This window comes from Podarcis erhardii (assembly GCF_964252035.2).
Source record: "Podarcis erhardii genome assembly, chromosome: 1".
NCBI classification, from domain to species: domain Eukaryota; kingdom Metazoa; phylum Chordata; class Lepidosauria; order Squamata; family Lacertidae; genus Podarcis; species Podarcis erhardii.
Window position 1 is genome coordinate 54,106,003 of NC_138497.1, and position 18,305 is coordinate 54,124,307.

General features: G+C 46.6%; 1 protein-coding gene across 4 annotated transcripts in view; it reads right to left on the reverse strand.

Moving 5' to 3' along the window:
• LOC309327394 (uncharacterized protein) overlaps positions 1-18,305 on the reverse strand; it is a 105,275-nt gene that overhangs the window by 74,872 nt on the left and 12,098 nt on the right. For 2 of the 4 annotated variants that reach the window (XR_014150531.1, XR_014150532.1), the window contains exons 1-2: positions 10,257-10,905; positions 6,167-6,279 (exon numbers count right to left, since the gene is read on the reverse strand). Coding sequence is in view for 2 of the 4 variants with exons in the window: in XM_081836648.1 (XP_081692774.1) it covers positions 6,167-6,279; positions 11,192-11,262 (184 nt within the window). In the remaining 2 variants the exon portion in view is untranslated. Of the gene's footprint in view, positions 1-6,166; positions 6,280-10,256; positions 10,906-11,191; positions 11,496-13,771; positions 13,786-18,305 lie in introns of those variants that run through there. The other 2 variants (XM_081836647.1, XM_081836648.1) reach the window with 2 other exon arrangements.

Below are 18,305 nucleotides of genomic sequence, written 5' to 3' on the forward strand. Positions count from 1 at the left end.
ATTCTTTTATACAGCGGCCCCAGGACTGTATACTGAGAGCAGGCATGGAGTAGTGGTTAGAGTATCAGATTGCTGAGCTGCAGCCTACCCCAAAGGAATAAAACTGGCTATACACTTTTTGAGCAGATTAAGTAGAACTCCTCATACCTGGATTTGCCTGTAAGCAGGATATGCGAGTAGGATGATTGTGTGTAAAGAGATGCAACTAATTTCGGCTTGGGGGGGAATCCTTGTTGTGCAAAGGAACAACACAAATACAGACAAAGCGCACTCCCACACTTTTGCATAATTAAACTCCTGATAAAAGAAAGCTCTAAGCAGTGTAAAACCTGTCACCACCACCACATATATGGTCACATGTTTTTTTCGTGTTGCAGAATCTAGGCAATTTCTCCCATCTCACCACAATCCTGTAACTACTAAAGTTACTTGGTCCTGCTGCTCAGAAAAGAAACCTGTGGTGTGCTTTTTTAACCTCAAGAAAAGAGAGAGCATGCTCACCAATTGTTTTTCCCTTCTGTGTCCTGAGAAAGGCCTTCTACATCCATTTCCGTGCCAGTCTCAAGTACACAAAGAGACCAGCAGCAAAGTATGACTTGCGTGTGGAAAGGGATTATGCCTCTTCATGGGAGAAAGTTTCTCTCTCCACATTGGTTGAAACAGAAATAATGAAGAGAACAATGAGTTCTTCAAAACTACCGAAACACTGGGAAGCTCTGGATGAAGTGAAAAGCTGGAATGTAAATTTAAGGCAAAAAACAAAAGGAAATCTCATTTGCCAGATATCTGGAAAATGGGGGGTGCAACAGTTTCTAATGATGTTGCACAATTATCGCTGTGTGTGGAAATGTGGATACAGATCAACGTGACCCTTAAAGTTTTTCTGACGGCACAGAAATCTGATGGCCATTTTAGAGCAATAATATGATCTCAGCCTACGTCCATCCTAAAACCATGTGAAAAGAGCAAAGTTGTGCCAGGCTACTAGATCACCTTCTTCAAGAATATTAATATGAAATTAAATATATAAACAAGGCTTCCAGAATGCAAGGGCAGTGACCCTAAAATATATAACTGAAATTTCTATTTATCTCTGGAGTGCCTTGCATTAGCCAACTTTGAGAGGCTGAAGTTGAGACAAGTTACTGAAATGATCTCAACAAAAATTTTATTTAATCAACAAGCCCTGCTGCGTATATGTCTGTCTGTCTGTCTATCCAGATTGGAACAAGGCTATTGTTTCCTTTAATTAATATGTTGTACAATTTCCTCACTTTGACTCTAGGTTACATTTACACAAGAGGCCCTAGGTCTCTCCTTTCTCAGGCAGGGCTATGGTCTCCATATAAAAATGTAAAATAAAAAGCCAGCGTAAGATATCTTTGTAGACCTGCAGTCTCTTGTCTAGGATATGCTCAGTCCATTTTCCAACCTTCTGTAGCCAGGTATTAAGCTACCTGCAGCAAAAAAAATTGCATTTAAAGATGTCTCATATCTGTGACCATTAGTTGAAACCAGTAAGTGGCCTTTGCAGTACTGGCCCTAGAATAGATGTGGTATTTAAAACATGATGATTTGCAGTAATAACAGAAACAGAAGACCCTCTTTCAATGCTGGCAACCGTTGGATGCCGCTAGCGATAGCTAAATAGGATTTTTGTTGTCGTTGTTGTTTCATCTCATTTTGCAGAAAGCTTTGTTCGTCCCTCTTCCCCAAGTGAGTCAGCAGAATAGCATGACGTTCCATATGATGGGAATCACCGGCTCGGAAACGGAGACCCACCGTTCACAAAGTGGCAATTGGGCTTCCCTAAGGAGGCAGTATTAGTTACTGGAAGGAGCCTGAGCTCCTCTCTGACTCCTCCCAGGTCACGATTCTGCTATAACAAAATGGAGGGGGTCTAGAACTTCCTTCCTAACCTATGCAGTGACCTCTACATAAAGAGCAACAGTTTTTGCTCTTGATACAGGGAGGGTCCCTGTGTGACAGGCAGTTGCAAACCTGTCGAATTACACTTTTGTATAGACAACAAATATATTTGTAATGTGCACACATACAAACACCAAAAATAATTAGCTTTTATATGATAAGGGCAGGGCCGGATTTAGGTTTGATGAGGCCCTAAGCTACTGAAGGTAATGGGGCCCTTTATGTGTCCAGCTGTCCTTTGTCAACGACAAATTGTTGCTGTTTTTTGTGCTGAATATATGCTTTCTATATATGCTATAGGTATCTAAAGCCATTTGCCACTGATGCTGTATGTAAGTTTTATTTTATTTGTTTTTTATCTTATATTTTGGAAATGTACATCCAGGTTTTTTTTCCTTTAATTTTTTTTTTTGGGGGGGGACAACCCCCAAGAGAGTGGAGCCCTAAACTATAGCTTGTTTAGCTTATACGTAAATCCGGCACTGGATGAGGGGGGATGTAAGTGAGATAGCCAACTTGCAATTTAACAGCCCCCAAATTTACTACTCTTTGGGTTTTTCTGAAATTGGTGGAGTCGGGTGGGAAGGCATAGTTGTTTTGTTAACTATTCAGTAGGGATGCAAAGATGCTGAAAATGACCAAAGAGCAAAATGACCTCCCAACCAATTCCCATAATTTAAATAATAAATAGTAATTTATGAATGCCTATAATCAATGTGTTTCCATGTGAGACATAGGGCACAACAGTGCAATGTGGGAAAACTTTAATCTCTAGATGGAGATTGTTTTAAGGTGATTGCTAGTGAACTCCTACCTATAACAAGGGTATGATTTAGGTCTGACCTATAGGAAATATTTGGACTAATGAAATAGGAACTGAACAAGATATGGGTGGTTGAGGAGGGCTGTGACAAACTGGGATGCAAAGATTCATGGGCAATGATGACAGCATTGTATCTGTCCCTGATATGCATATTTGAAACAGAGTATCTGCTGTAGAAGGACACTTAATTATATTTGGGAGACACACAACCCACCCAGCTCAAAATCAAGAGAATCTTGTTCTTCGAATGTACAGAACTCTGATGACCAGTCACAAAGCTTCAAAGTCTCCCCAGCCAACTTGCTTTCTTGAACAGTTTTTTCAAGCGTTAGAAAAACCCAAAATCATGTTATGGTTTTCAAAAACTAAGGAAATAAAATGATGGACAGTCTGTCAGATAAAAACCACAAGGGGGTGGGGAGAAATGAAAGAAGGTGGGTTGGTACACCAAAGAGAGTGAAGCACCGAAAGGGGGAAAGGGCAAAGGGGAAAAAAGGCAACCGTCATTTGATTTTGAGGCCTTGTGTATGTCATTTGAAGGATACGTTGGAGTAGTGGAGCTCACTCCACAGCAGCAGAAAGACTCACATCCATTCCTATTTGCAGGTATGGCTATATGCAGACTCAATGAGTACAAACACAGACAAAATAACTCATATACTGCCAGCTTGGGTAGCTCATCCGGAACAGCATGAGACTCTTAACCTCAGAGTTGTGGGTTCGAGCCCCACGTTGGGCAAAAGATTCATATATTGCAGGGGGTTGGACTACATGACCCTTATGGCCCCTTTCAACTCTACAGTTCTATGATCCTAGTATAATAATAATAATTTATTATTTATACCCCGCCCATCTGGCTGGTTTTCCCCAGCTACCCTGGGGCAGCTTCCAACAAAAGATTAAAAATACATTAAAGCATCAGTCATGAAAAACTTCCCTAAACAGGGCTGCCTTCAGTATATCTTATGGATGCTTACTCAGAAGTAAATTCTACTGTGTCCAGTGGGGTTTCCTCACTAGAGAGTGTGTTCATGTTTGCAGCTTTAATGATATTCACTATTTAGACATTACGTCTGTTGTCAAACCCCAGTATATTAACACTTTAAAACTGTTTACGCCCAACTTGGGCAGAAGGATGAACTAAATATATTTATTTACTGCAATTCACACCCCATTCCTATCCTTAGGACCCCTCCTGGCTGAGAGATGTTGCCTTTCTGTCTCATACTAATGTTGCAGCCCTGCACACATGTACTTGAGATTGTTCGCCTCATTCAGATCAGTAGGAAATTTTTTCAAACAGACATGCACAGGACTGATATGGTATGATATTGAACCCTTCCAGCATTTCTGTACCTAAATATTTATTTAAAACACAGTGAGGGATGATGTAAGAGCTGTAAGGCAATGTGTGGCATAAAGAAAGGCCTGGCCCAAGACAATGGAAAAAACAGCACCCTGTCTGTGATGCCACCAAATCGTACTAGCACCTTTCTGAAGAACATTCTCGCACTTACAAAAAAGTGTGCATTATAGGATAATGGCTTCCTATGCAATTACAGGCCAAAATTGTCTTCCAGAAATGGTCTTCTAATAGAAAGAGATCTTGAAAACGCTTACTTTAAGACATAAAACGTAGCTGGCTGGAATACATTTGGGGGGGGGGCAGCTTTTCAACTATGGACTTTTATAAATCCATAATGAGCTTGTTGTTTCTCATTCTGTTTATTTTAGATTGATGGACAGGATGGAATCGAATGCTTAAATTTCTCAGTCACCAGAGAATGTGAAAACAGGCCTGAATCTCCTCCCTGGATATATCCTTCCTATGAATCCATACATAAACAACAACCTTCTCAGGAATTTAAGACAAACGGTAGATTGTTTTTGTGGTCTTCACTCGCTTCTTGGTCACACTAGGGCAAAGTCAACCCTGTTGACCTTTCTTCTTGCCTTAAGTGAATCACCTCTAACCACTGCTTAATGGTAGACTTGAAGCTACATAAAGGTCAGCAGATAAAGGAGGCACCGCTTAGTGCAGCAACCTTCATGGCTGCTGTCTCGTCCACGGGAACATCACATTTGTTTAATTGAGAAGTATCAATATAACTGTGGGCCAGAGAGGTCTGCAGCCCATACACACGAGCTCTGGGTTAATGCAAAAGGTAAATGGGAAAGAAAAGAACTGCACGTTATGGACCAAACCACTTTCTAAGTTGCCACTTTTTGGTTGCCTTAACCTAAGCCTATCCAGTGAGCATGTGTCTGCTCATCCTTGTCAACGTATTCAAAAAACCCTCCTCCACCAGATGTGAACAGTCTTCCTGCAGTATAAGAACATGAAGCAGCATTATAAGTACGTAATTGTGAGGTGGGAAGCCAAACCGTTCATACCAGCCCAGTTAAACTGCAGTCCTAGGACTATAGTTGGGCTGAATCGTCTTTCATTGTCTTATCTGAGTTGTGGGTCACAGTCTTCAACTGCACTTCTTACATACAATGAAGGGAAATCTGGGTTTATTTCAGATATGTAACAAGTCGTTGGTACTGAAATTGACGCTTTAAAGTTGCACGCGAAGCTGAGAAAGGGTAAAACAGTATAATTTGCTTTGGATATCTTCTGTTTCAAAGGGAGAAGCCTTAGCAGCTAATTGAATGGCTAGTTTCATTTCCATTTCAACCAGGGGGGGAAATACAGCATAAACTCCCTTACCTGCCTGATTTTTAAAATGTTGTCACTCCCTTTGAGAAACCCCTTTGACCTACCCCACTCCCAAACATTAGCTGAAGGCCTTTAGAAACTGCCTAGAGGCAAGAAATTCCTTTGGGCCAAAGATGGAAGAGTGGGGAGAACACCCAGGTCTCTGCTGAGGGTTATTCTTTTTAAATTCGGCTATACTTCAATGAAACAGGAAGCAGTGCTAAAGATTATCACATCTCAGTCGAGCTTTACAGACCCCTTTGATTTCTGCAGGGTGAGGGGAGAACGTGACTCGGCCTGCCTCTCTTTTACTTCACCTTTCTTCCTCCTTTTCTTGAAAGGGCGCCTATGAAATTATATGGTCACATGCTGCCCCGCGCTAAGAAGTGATATCGACCAGCAAGTTACCTCAGCCTGGAGTTCCCTTCCCTTCCCTTCCCTTCCCTCAAAAAGACGTATGCAGCCCCAGCCTTGGGAAAGCGCTGCACTACAGGCCCTACCAACGACGTGACTGTTTTCTGCTCTGGTCAAGGGAGGGAAGGGAAACTGCACCGGTTTCCAGGGTCGGCGGGACGGATCTCAAGGGCGCGCGTTGTTTAGTCTCTTTGCACTCTTTTGCTTAGTCTCTCCAGACCGCTGTGACCTTTCGCGCTAACCCTGCTGCTCACGCGGTTGTGGGGTTTCTTTTCCGTGTGCGTTTACGTGTTTCTCACCTGCAGCCCCCAACTGGGCGAGTCCTCTTCTCCGTCCTCTCCCTCGGAATCCGATCTCTTCCAGAGTGAGGCCTTCCCCTCGGACCGCCAGCCCGGACAGACGGGGCCACCACCTGCAAAGGAGCACAGCGTTCTCGACGTTAGCGCTTCCCAGGGCAAACGGGATTCTTGTTGCATGGAAGGGGGGACGACACGGAGGCTGCTTCTGTGGGAAAGAGGCGAGGGAGGGAGGGAGGGAGGGACGCAACAACCTCCAGTCGAAAGAGCATCTGGCCTCTGCTTACATCGGACGTCCTTGAAACTTCTTGGGAGACACGTCGCATGGATAAGGGTGGAGGGCACGCAGAAATGGGAGGCTAAGTGGGCTAAAGGCTCCTTTAGAAAGAAAGGGAAGGTGCGTGGCTGGCTATACATTTGATTTTTTTAAATACCTTTCTCCCAAAGATCATTTTCTCACAATATCCCTTGCCTTTTCCGACGGACGTTGGTTTGGCTCTTCCACCTGACTCAGCTCGTCTCGTCTTTTCAGACAGCTGTAGTCTCGGCTTTGGGCCATTCCTAGCGTGCCCTCGAAATTTAAAGGTGGGGGCATTTAAAGTATTTCGGGGATGGTGGCGTGGGGGAGTTTCTTGGAGAGGACAGATAGAACTTTTCTGCATCTTTCGAGAACGATCTCTGCTCACAAATAAGAAAAGGTAGCATAAAAGCGAGGCGTGCGGAACAGAAAAAAGGTTAGCCATTCACCTCCCCCTTTCCTGGGCAGGGGGAGGGGGAGGAAAGCAAGTACCCCCAGCTTCCCCGCAGCCTTTGCCTGCAAGGACGTGAGGATTTTTCATTGGGAGAGAAGGAAACGGAGGATGAGGCCTTGCTCGTGTTTTAGACGTGGTCTCTAGATCCTTAGGAAAGATCTCATTGCCTTCACTGAGAAGAACGCCATTGATCCCCCAACCTCCCCCCAATGAGCAGACAATCTTTCAGATTGAGTGGATCACGCCCAAATCATTGAGATTTGGAAGGAGCAAGGGCTGTTGTTGCCCGCCACCTCGGGCAAGGGAGCCTGTCGCGGTTTTGCAGAGCAGAGCTGACGGAGCTTCCCTCTAGTCGAAAGCCACCCCCTCAAAATGTCCCCTCCCTCCTAAAAAAAATAAAAAAAATACCAGTCATACGCAGTAGTGGTGGTGAGGCAAGGGGGAGACAGGCGCTATGGTTTGCTTTTGCCCTTTTAACCCGCATTGAAGAGCACGGCTTGGAAGTGAGAGAAGGAGCTCAGATTCCCGCAACTACAGCAGTTTCCCCCAGACTGGTAGCAACAGTTGGCTGCCAATGCAAAGAGCCGAAAGAAAGGGAGCTAACCCACGGTGGCTTGGTTTTTCCAAGCGTTCCTCCTCAGACACCCCTCCCCTCCCAGATTGCTTAGGTTGGGATTCTCCTGCGACAGGGATGGGCAAGACACACGCACAGCAAAGGAGAGGCTCTGGTCGTGGCTGCTCCATCCGTGCACTTCCCTCCCTTTCAAGCGCCCCTCTCTGCCCTGTGTGCGCCTTTCCCTTCAGAGACGCTCCCCAGACTCAGAGGGCTTGCTGGAGACTGGGAGGATCGGCAGAGAGGGGGGATTCGGGTGGTGGTGGTTGTGCAAGAAGGCGAAAAGCGGGGATCTTGGGCAAATGCACGTTGCTTTCGAGGCGGAGTGACCCACCTAGTGCTGCCTCCCTCAATCCAGCTCCATTGCCAGCCAACAACCCTGGCCAAGGAGGTGGGGAAGGGGAGAAAAGGTGGGGAAGAAACCCGAGACGCTCCTTTGCTTTTGCCCTGCATCCCAGCTCAGCAACTGGGCAGACTTTTACTCTTTTCTGCAACACCACCAGCCTGTCAAACCCCCTTTTATCTCTGGAGAAACAGCAGCCCTCAGCCTCGGCTGTGTCCCTCGCCCTCAGTGTCTCCACTGCAGCCTTCTCTCCCAAGCAAGAGACGCTCCTTCCGGAGTTGAGCACTTTCTCTGTGTGTTGGCTAGGAGGGGTGGGGGGTGGGGATCCCTGAGAGTTGTCAAGAGTTGGAGAAGGATCCTTCTTGGGTTTCCCACCTTTCCTCCTCCTCCTCCTCCTTCCAAAGAGGCTTTTGCACCCAATAGGCCCCGAGATTGCGACAACCGGGCATTCATTGCACGGGCAACTTGCTGTTCGCCCCTCGTCTGGTCTGTCCAGGCCGAGGTGCATTTGTCTTCGTAGGAGGGGGGGGGGACGTTTCCTCCTCACCTAACGCCCCTTCTTTCTCCTGCCCACGAAATCCGACTTGCTAATTACAGCAAAAGGGGAAAGGCAAAGCAATGCAGGCTGCCTCTAACTCTCCTCGGCGCTATGTGCATGGCTAAGGAAAAGGCGAGGCAGTTTCAATAGTGCTAGACAGCTGGGCTGAGGCGGCTTCGCTCGCTACCAATCACCTCGTCCAAAAGCAACGCCTCGGCCGGGTTTCCCCCCGGATCTGGCCTTTTTTACCCCGATCGGGGCCATTTGGAGTTGGAAAAGGGGAGACCTCGGGAATCGGAGGACTGGAAGTTACCTAAAAGGAGGTTGAAAGTGATGGGGGTGGGGAATGGAGGCATCGCCTGATGACAGGAGTCTCCCCTTAAATCGGGGCCGATTTGTGAGTCCCCCCTCCCTGCTATTTATGGGGTGATCCCCCAGTATCCCACCCACTCTGAAATCGATAGAAACCTCCCTCACCCTCCCCATCTTAAAGAGAGACTTGTCGACACTTGTCTCTCAATTCAGTGGAGGACTTACACATCCAACTCCATCCCTGGTGGGATGGAGGAGGATGGGACACATCACACACCCTTCTGGCGTGGGAGGGGGCGTCCTCTGAACTTTTGAGAAAGTTTTATTGTATTTTATTCTGTGAAGGTTTTCATTAAAAAAGAAAAAAAAGGCAGTAGCATGAAATCATCCACGGAAAAGAGCAAGCAGAAGTCGATTAAGAAAGTTAAACTACGAAAGGATCGTGGGAGTGGGGACGAGGGTGGGGGGAGTTTAATTCTCTCGAGACACACACGCTGGGTGGGGGAGAAGGGGGTCGTGGGGTTACAGAGGAAAAGGGAAAGGAGAGGCGGCGGGGGGGGGGGAAGCCCAGAAAATCTAGATAAGTCCGAGGCTCGGCGGTCGCGCTGCTGCTCCTTCGGCGAAAGCGCCCTCCGCGAATGCTTTTTGGGGTAAGGGCTTCCCGGCTAGGTAGTTATATACAGCAAGCCCAGACCGCAAAAAGATTCGCGAAGGACAAAGTCTCCCGTGGCTTCCTACATCCATCCATCCGGCTGCCACCAAAACGGGAAAAAAAATTCAAATATCCAAGGCACCCCAAGACGGCCGACGGCTGCTTTCCCAGACACTATCGGGATCACACCATCCGCCCCATCGTCCATTCACTCACACACGCTCCATCCCCACCGAGTCCCTCTGCAAGCCCAAACCGAGAGATCCAACTCAGGAGAGTCTAGGAGGTGGGGAAGGGGAAGGGGGGGTTTCCCTTGGCCCAGCCCTTCACATCCAGCCCCCGCTCCACCGCCTTCCCCCTCCCCGCGAAGGGGCCGGGAGCAGGGGCTTGCAGAATCAGGGGGCTCTGTGAGCAAGGCAGAGTTGGGAATGCGCTCCCCCCACACCCCTCCATCGCTCTGCTCCCGAGCAGAGGGTCTAGCGCTGTGCACGGACGCTGCGTAAAGAGAAAACTCTCCCCCTGAGCACTAAATAAATAGAGACGAGGCCGGCCGTTCATTGGTGCGGGCTAAAATCGTCATTCGCCAATCAGGAGGAGCCTCACATTTCTCTCCCTCTCCCTCTTCCCCCTCCCCAGAAAAAGGGGAGGGGGAAGAGCGAGAGAAAGAAACATTTCCATTTCTAATTATTCAACAAACCCTAGACAAGACCACGCTCCATAATGTTGCTATGCCTGTTAGACTTATCCTTGCTGTCTGCCCCGGGGTTGGAGATGGGGAGGGCTGGGGGGTAGGAGCAGGGGTTTGAGAAGGCACTTGCAAACAGCCTGCAAGGCATCAAACCGAACAGTTAGGCTTCACAACACAGCACAACAAAACACTTACCCCAAGGACCTGGTTGTGCGCCATGTGGGCGCAAGAAGCCACAAGTCAAAAGTTCAGATCCGCTGAGGGTAGCCTGATCCCTTCAGTCACCAAGTCGTGCCACCCAAGGAAATGCCCACTGGGGGAGGTCAAGCAGTGGCCATCGCTGATCCATCGGCTGGATAACTCATAGTGAGATCCAACTGCGTTGGGATGACTTAGGAAGGTTGCTGGAGCGCTGGGGGCGAGAGTCCCATTGAATTTGCCCCGCAGTGCCTTCTCTGAGCCTCTGCTCAACACCCGCAGACAGACTGGGGGACGGGGGTGGCGGGTGGAGGGGGAAAGAAACGCCTCCCCAGCTAAAAGTTGCGAGAGCACGACACTGAACTAACTCCACAGGTCTTCTGGGAATGGGAAGCCTGGCGAAGGTGCTTCTCCTCTGCCGCAGCTCGAGAGTGGCCACTTTGCCACGGAGTTCCCTAGGCAAAGTTCGAGAAGAAGGCATCCTCCTCTACCGAGAGTCAACACGAGTCAGCCCAAGAACTTGGAAGTTCCCTTCCTGGTTGCCTGCACCCCGCAGCTACAATGACGCCTCAAGAGCACAGGAGTTCCTACCGGGAGATCCAAAAGTCCCTACCTTCTCCGTTGCCTTTCCCCCCAAGCAAATCCACCCCGAGAAGCAGCGGCAGCAGCAGCGGCAGCAGCAGTAGCAGTAGCAGCATCAGCATCACCAGCCCTCCGGCAGCAGCAGCAGCAGCACCGCAGCCTCGTCGAGATGCAAGCTCCTACTGAGCCCTACCTGCTTCCTCTTTCCCTTCAAGTACTGCTGTTGCTGCTACGGATTCGCTCCCAACTTGCTTTGCTTGAGACTGGCACCTCTCGCAGACATGGGGAGCGAGGAGCGGAGGAAGGACAACAAAGTTGTAAGCCCCCTCCCCTTTCCCCCCTTCACTTACCTTGCTTGCCAGGCGCTCAAGCAGCCATTGAGTAGGATAGGATCCTTGCTTGGAGGTGCAGGAAGCAGCATCTCCCCCAGAGTATGTGTGCCTCTGCGTGTGTGGGGATTTGGGGTGGTTTCCCCCCCCTCTCCCCCCTTTTGTTTTTAAAGGAAACTCGTGGCAAAGCTTCCCTTCCTCCCAGGCATGTATAAACTACTGTAGTGTGTGGGAGGGTCACGATCTTGCTAAGTGCAGAAAATTTTCCCAGGATTAACCCCTTCCTCTCCGGCCTCCTCCTGCAACTTGTTGCAGATAGGTGTGTGTGTAGTGTGTGTGTGTGAATATATATATATATATATATATATATATATATATATATATATATATATATATAGTATATATATATAGTATCTGAAACACACACATGCGGATCAGGAAGCAAAAAAGCAAGCAAGCAAGCAAGCCTCGGAGGAGTCCAGATGCCCCCCTGACGCCGTTTTGATTGGATGGTCTTTTCATGTAGAGGGGACGTCTCAAGTCGAAGTCACGATTCCTCCTCAGTTTGGAACCATCTGTGACTGGAGCCATGACGCAGCCAGCACACATTACTCACTTTTACAGTCACGACTTGGAAATCCGTGCAGTTTGCAACCAAAATTACACCGCCACCATTGAATTATTTAATAGGATCCAGTTAAGGGTAATCTTATGCATTGTGCCAGGAGATGTGCGAGGACGATCTGGCAAAAGTGAGGGTAGGGTAGGGAGATCTGAGGGAAGGGGACGCGAGGGTGGGTACTCGGAAAGGACCGGCAGCTTTTGGATTGCTTGTAATTACTTTCACAGTTTGTGTGTGTATATAATTCATTGATGTCCATATGGAACGGTATGTCAAAGTGTTTGGAAGCACTTTGCTTGTTCTCAGACGACCCATTTGTAAATACAGACACGAAAACCCAAGAAAAGGATGGCTTCTCTATACATCATAGGGACATCAGTGGGTGGTGTGCTCAGCAATTGATTCTTAGGCTTGCGTTGTCTCAGCGGCAAGAAATGTCCAAGCTATTGCATGCAATATGAGCCAAGGCTGCTGTGACCAAGCCTATTTATCTATATTCATCCTATAATGCTCTCCCGGTGGTCTTTACTGCATCTTTCTCATTGTCTGCAAGAATCGTAAGTGATGCTGAGCTTTGCGTGTGGTAGGTCCACTATAAATACAGTTGATTCTGCTGCTTTCTTTAAATCCCCTTCCTTCACTGTTACCCGCTTTAAATCCCCCCCAATCGCTTCTTGCTGACTTATGGCTGCAACTAAAAGTGCCTCCCCCTTGGGAATACAGCCACCCTTTCCCCGTTGTTGAGACAAATGGATTCATGCATGTGAGTGTTGCGCTGTGTCTCTGTTTCAAAGCACTCAGATGACATGGCTTTTGCCTAGCTAGAATGCCTCTGAATCGGCATGGTCACTGGCTAACAAGAACATTCCCGGCTTCGGGAAGGTACCGGAGGATGATTGATGCTTGTTTCGTCAAGGTAATGGAGCATCTGCTCGGTACATACCACAACAAATCCTCAACACCCCACTTTTAGTCATTCCACCAACTCATCTGGTGAGGATCTCTCTAAGGAAGCGAAGGAAGGGCAATAAGAAACACACACACACACAACACGATAGGCAGAAGGTGTGGGCATTTTGGAGGGGATAAACGAGGTGGGAGGAGAAGGGGTGAGTCCAAATAAAACAACCTATAGACTGTTCTTTTGAGAGGCACCATCATCAGGTGCGGGCTATTTCAAACGCACGGGCGGGAAAGGGGCAGGCAAGTCTAACCAGAGCGGCGCTTTTACGCACCCGATGGGAAAACCTGACTTAGATGGGAAGCGCCCAGCATTTAACGAACAACTTCTGTCTCCCACCATCTCACCGTAGCCCCTCACCCACCCACCTGTCCGCCTCCCCTGGCATACGTGCAGTGAGGGTGACCTAAGCGAGAGCAAGGTAACAAGGTCGAGCTTCTGCAGAGGCAAAGAGCCACAAGCAGAATGGGCTGCTGTTTCAGCACCCGTATCCACGGACAGCTCCCAGCAAGCGTCGCTTGGGTGGCTTCTTAGCAGAGCGCGAGGAAGAGCAAATTGATAGTGTCAGCATATTCCATGATCCCTTTATGCAATCTACAGAGAGAATCTCTATCTCTCGCTCCGTCTCGGTCTCCGTCTCTCTCAAGCTACACAGGAGCCTTGCCATTAGATTGCGTCTAGCCACCCTTCCGGGAAAAAAAAGACTGAGAGCTCGAGAAAGAGGGACTCAATAGCGCCGACAGAGAGGGAGAGAGAGAGTTGCAGCTTGCTATTGATTCAGAGATTTACCGACAGGGTGATTCCCCTTTCTGCAAGAATTCCCTGTGTCTGGGTTCCGTGCATGCACCAAATTCGTTAAGCAGACGAGTATGTTCCACTCTCCCCTCCCTCTTCCTCCACCCTCCCCCTTTAATATAAAAATAGCAAGAGAGACAAAATAAACCCAAGCATGCATAAAATAAAGGCAAGATTCACCGTCACTCTCTCTGCGGCATGCACAAGAAATATTACTACTTACCCAAACGGGAACTCCTTTGGTAGGAATGGGAGGGGAAGAGAGTTGGGGGTAGGGAGTGAAGGGAAAGTGGTGGTGGTAGGAGCGAGGGGGGGGAGAGAGAACGTACAGACAGAGAGAGGGGAAAATCCAACAATTAATTTCCAGACAGTAGTTGGGAAAAATATACTGCGGTGATGTCCAGGTTTTCTTCCACCCGCGCTGGCGTTTATATACAAGTGCAACTCTCTGTCTATTTCTGGAACGCGATCAAAACCCTGATGCTATTTTTAGCAAGTGCTAGGGAGAAAAAAAAATCCACACAAAGGCATTTCGCTGGAACGTTACGTCCAAAATATTAAATGTGCATTAAGTCTCCCACCTGCCCCCAACTCCCCCACCCAGCTTCTCTCTCCTTCACCATTCAGAGTTGTTTTAGGTGCGACGTTGCAGAGAATTTAAAGGGCTGATATTGATCGCTTTCCATATTGCCCTATTGCTCAACCTTGCCCCCCCCCCCATTCACAGATATGTTGAATATGACTCTCTGCCTGTTGCCTTGCAAGCATTGTTGTGTCTGCGTTCTTGCTGTGTCTTTAATAAAGTAAACGTAAAAAAACAAAAAACAGAAGCACACACAACAGCCATGCATTACTTTACCCTCATGCACAAATGTGGCATTCAAGCAAGCTTGCTTGTTTTTCTGAGAAAGAGAGAATCTTGCAGAGTGAATTACACAGCACAAAGAAAGGTTGTTTTTAACATTCTTCTTTCTCCACCCCAGTTTTTTAAAAATCCTTTGTCTTGAGACTAAAGAATCTATAAATACACACACACACACACACACACACACACACACTCTCTAAAAGAACGTGCATGTGTGTGTGCGCGATTGCGTTCTAGTAATTCACTACGAAGGGAGATGGGGAAAAATAGAACCATTAAGGCTTGCAGGCTACAAGAAGCCAGCCTGAGACTCCTTTGCAAGGCTGCGTCAGTTATCAGCTATTGACGTCACGTTCAGATTCTCCTCTTCAGAGGCTCCAGTTCATCATAAAAGATGTCTGTGCTTGGAGCTTTTGTGCTTGCAGAAAAGCACTTCAAATCTGGGGGAAAGAGTTAATTAGCAAGCCCCACAATTGGAGTGTGTGTTGCACCTTTTTGTACATTGTGTGTGTGTGTGTGTGTGTGTGTGTGTGTGTGTGTGTGTGTATGTGTATGTGTGTGTACACACACACACACACACACACACACACAATGCATGGGGGAAAGGAAAAGGGAGACAAAGGTGTTTTTGGAGTGTTGTGTAGGGAGCTGAATATATTTCAAAACATCTCCTAGAATCGAGCTGCAAAAGAAGCCAAAGCATACTATATATGCACATTGTGCAGGGACATCTCCTATGGTATCTCTTGTATTTTGATGTAGCAGAGCAGGGGGAAGGGATGTAAAACCTGAGATTTTGCATATTTGTCAAGCAAACAGGAGGGGAATGGTAGCAGCATATTAACAGCCCCTCCCTTGTACTCACACACCCACACATTGAAAACTGGGGAGGGGGGAGAGAATAATGTTCAGTACCCACCTCCTGTACACACAGAGACACATATACAACACACACACACCTCTCACTCTTTTATTTGGCTACAGTAGCAAAAGCCATATATTGATAAAGCTGGGATTAATTCTGTATATTTGTCAGGCAAACAGCCCCGTCTCCTAGAGTGACGCAAATAACAGATTCTATGGCTCTGGCTTTCTATATTCTGCACCCACGCACTCTGCTTGGTCTCCCACGGAATCAGCTACAGAGAGCAATGATCCAGATTAGAGGGGAGGGGGAAGAGAGAGAGAGAGAGGCAAAAAGAACAAATGAAATTGCAATTAAAAATCATAATACTGCTATAGGTCTCTAAGCACAAGACTAAATCTGATGTTACAGAGGTACACACACACACACACACACACACACACACACACACACGGAACCTGTACCCATCTATCAAACAGCAATCAACCCCAAGAAGATTGTCATATTGACAAATTTAGAGTTTATTTGGGAGAGGTATTTCCTCCTCACATATATCCCCCCCCCAATCTCCATTACAAATATGTGTCTGCAAAGACCCAGATTACAAGCACTGGCAGGAAAAATAAACACTGAGGTTGAAAGATAGGTGTGGGTGGAGAGGGAAAACCACGGTATATCCTCAAGTGGATTAATCAGGACCTTTAAAGCAGAATGGGCATTTCCTTCCCTTTTCTTCTTTTTTTAATACACCCCCCCCCCAGCATCTTCAAAGAAGCACTCAATGGGCTGTTGCTATATTTAAAGATCTCGTGTTTGTGGGAGGATGACACGAGGCATCTGGGCAAAAATGAAAAATGTGGGATACGGTACTAAGAAAGCACGCACACATGCACATACGCATCCAAGGGGAACAGAAAGTTCTGTGGATCAGAGTGGAAACCACAAGTGTTGAAAGGTACATCCTGCACCATACAATCAAATGGATATTTCTTTCCAACTAGTCCACTCCACTTTTTGTCTGCCCAGATGAAAAAGGACGCTCAGACACATGAAGTTATTTACAGTCTAAACCACACACACACCCCCCTATGCACAGCTGTGCACAAGCACACACACATACACACTGTGTATATAACTGTGCCAGCTATTATCAACTTTTTTATAGTAGACAATATATTGTATAACATCCATACAACGTCACTGTGGAAGTAACAAGAGAACCAGCATAGCCAACGACTTCCACTGAGGCAGCAACTTTGGGGTATTTCATACACCTAGATGAAGAGATTACATCTAAAATGTTGCTAACATGAGGGAGACTTGTTTGGCTTGAAAAACACACCATGCTGCACTCTTTGTCTTTGGGCAGCTGTGATCAGATGCAGTGACATTGCATGTCCCCATGTACCTCAGTCAGTCAGTCAGTCTGTCTCCTTCAATTATGACTCACCTCTCTGCCAGAAGGCACCCTAGGTGGCATGCAACAATTAAATCAATACAAAATCCCCATAAAGCATTATGAATCTATGGTAAGCTAACAAAAGCAGCAGTTTACTCTCCCTTTTGCTAGCCTGACTCAAATAGCCAACTTTCCGTCATCTTTTTTTTTGTTTAAAGGCTACATGGCCTTGGTGAAATATTAGGAGTATGCTTCTAAAAAAGCAAATTCATGCAGGGGAACAGCCTAGGATGGGCCAGCTTAAAGTAAACCCAGTACTGAATTGGGTTCAGTACTGTAAAGCAAACCCTGGTATCTGAAGAAGTGTGCATGCACACGAAAGCTTATACCCAGAACAAACTTAGTTGGTCTCTAAGGTGCTACTGGACAATTTTTTAATTTATTTCGACTGCATCAGACCAACACGACTACCTACCTGAATCCAGTACTGAACTATTAGTACAAACTATTAGTACAAACATTAGACACACACATACATTCCCCAGCTAGGCCTTCATTTCTCCAACAAAGAGCTTAACAGACATCAGGGTTAATAGAGCCATCCTCTTATGGTACGGCCCAGCCAGTATAGGTTGATGGGTCCTGTTATACAAAACATGAAAGTAGCAATGCAGATGGACTTGTTTTGGTGGCAAACATTAGAATTAACACAGAACTAATTACATCTCCCTGATACATCAGGCTATGCAGTCTAGATTATTTTGCAGTTTAGATAGCCAGGCTATAAAATGATAGGGTTTCTCTCCTTGAATTAAAAACAGGTCTGCCATGGGTATTCAGAGATCACTCCTCTTCCTTATTCCATGTTCTACAAGGTTTTTGAAAGATAGAGTATGCTCAGCTTTTTCTAACAGGAACTATTTTGACTTGGTAAAGTGGACACAACTGTCCACAGTCTTGGTCTCATTTGGTGTGTGCTGCCTTCTGCACACATCACCTGTGAAAGTACCAAACCTCAAGAAATGCTTGTTTCGAGAGCATGGAATCTTTTAGCAAGCCACCCCTGCTGTTCTCGCTTCTCTAGATCATTATTTGCACTAAAAGGAGACTTTATCTTTCAATTTGATATGTTATGGTTATCAGCAATCTTTTGCTTTCCAAAGAACTAAGGCTTGATGATAACAGGGATATAATGAAATCAACAGACCTCCCACTCATTCCTCCATTTTGAAGAGTATTATCATTCTTACTCAGATGGAATTGTGATGGCCACCACCTGATAATGGAATAATATTATACCACTAGAGCTATCCCGGGCGCTGAAATAGGTTCAAGCTTTTTTAATGGGTATGCTCCACAAATCAAAGCACCCCCAACCATTTCATACCCCTGTCCTTTGAATAATGAGTCTGAAAAAAGAGAGTGCTTTAAAGAATATACATAGCCATACCTGGTTTTAAGTTCCCTTAGTCTTTGAAACACAGAGAGCTATTCTTATCAACACTCAGAATTTTTGAATGAATTGATGAAGAAGAAATTTAGGAACAGGGAAAAGAGAGAGTGATGTCTAGATTTGTTTTTCTTTGGCCAAACCAACATCAAAGGTCCACCTTTTACCAAAGTCTCTT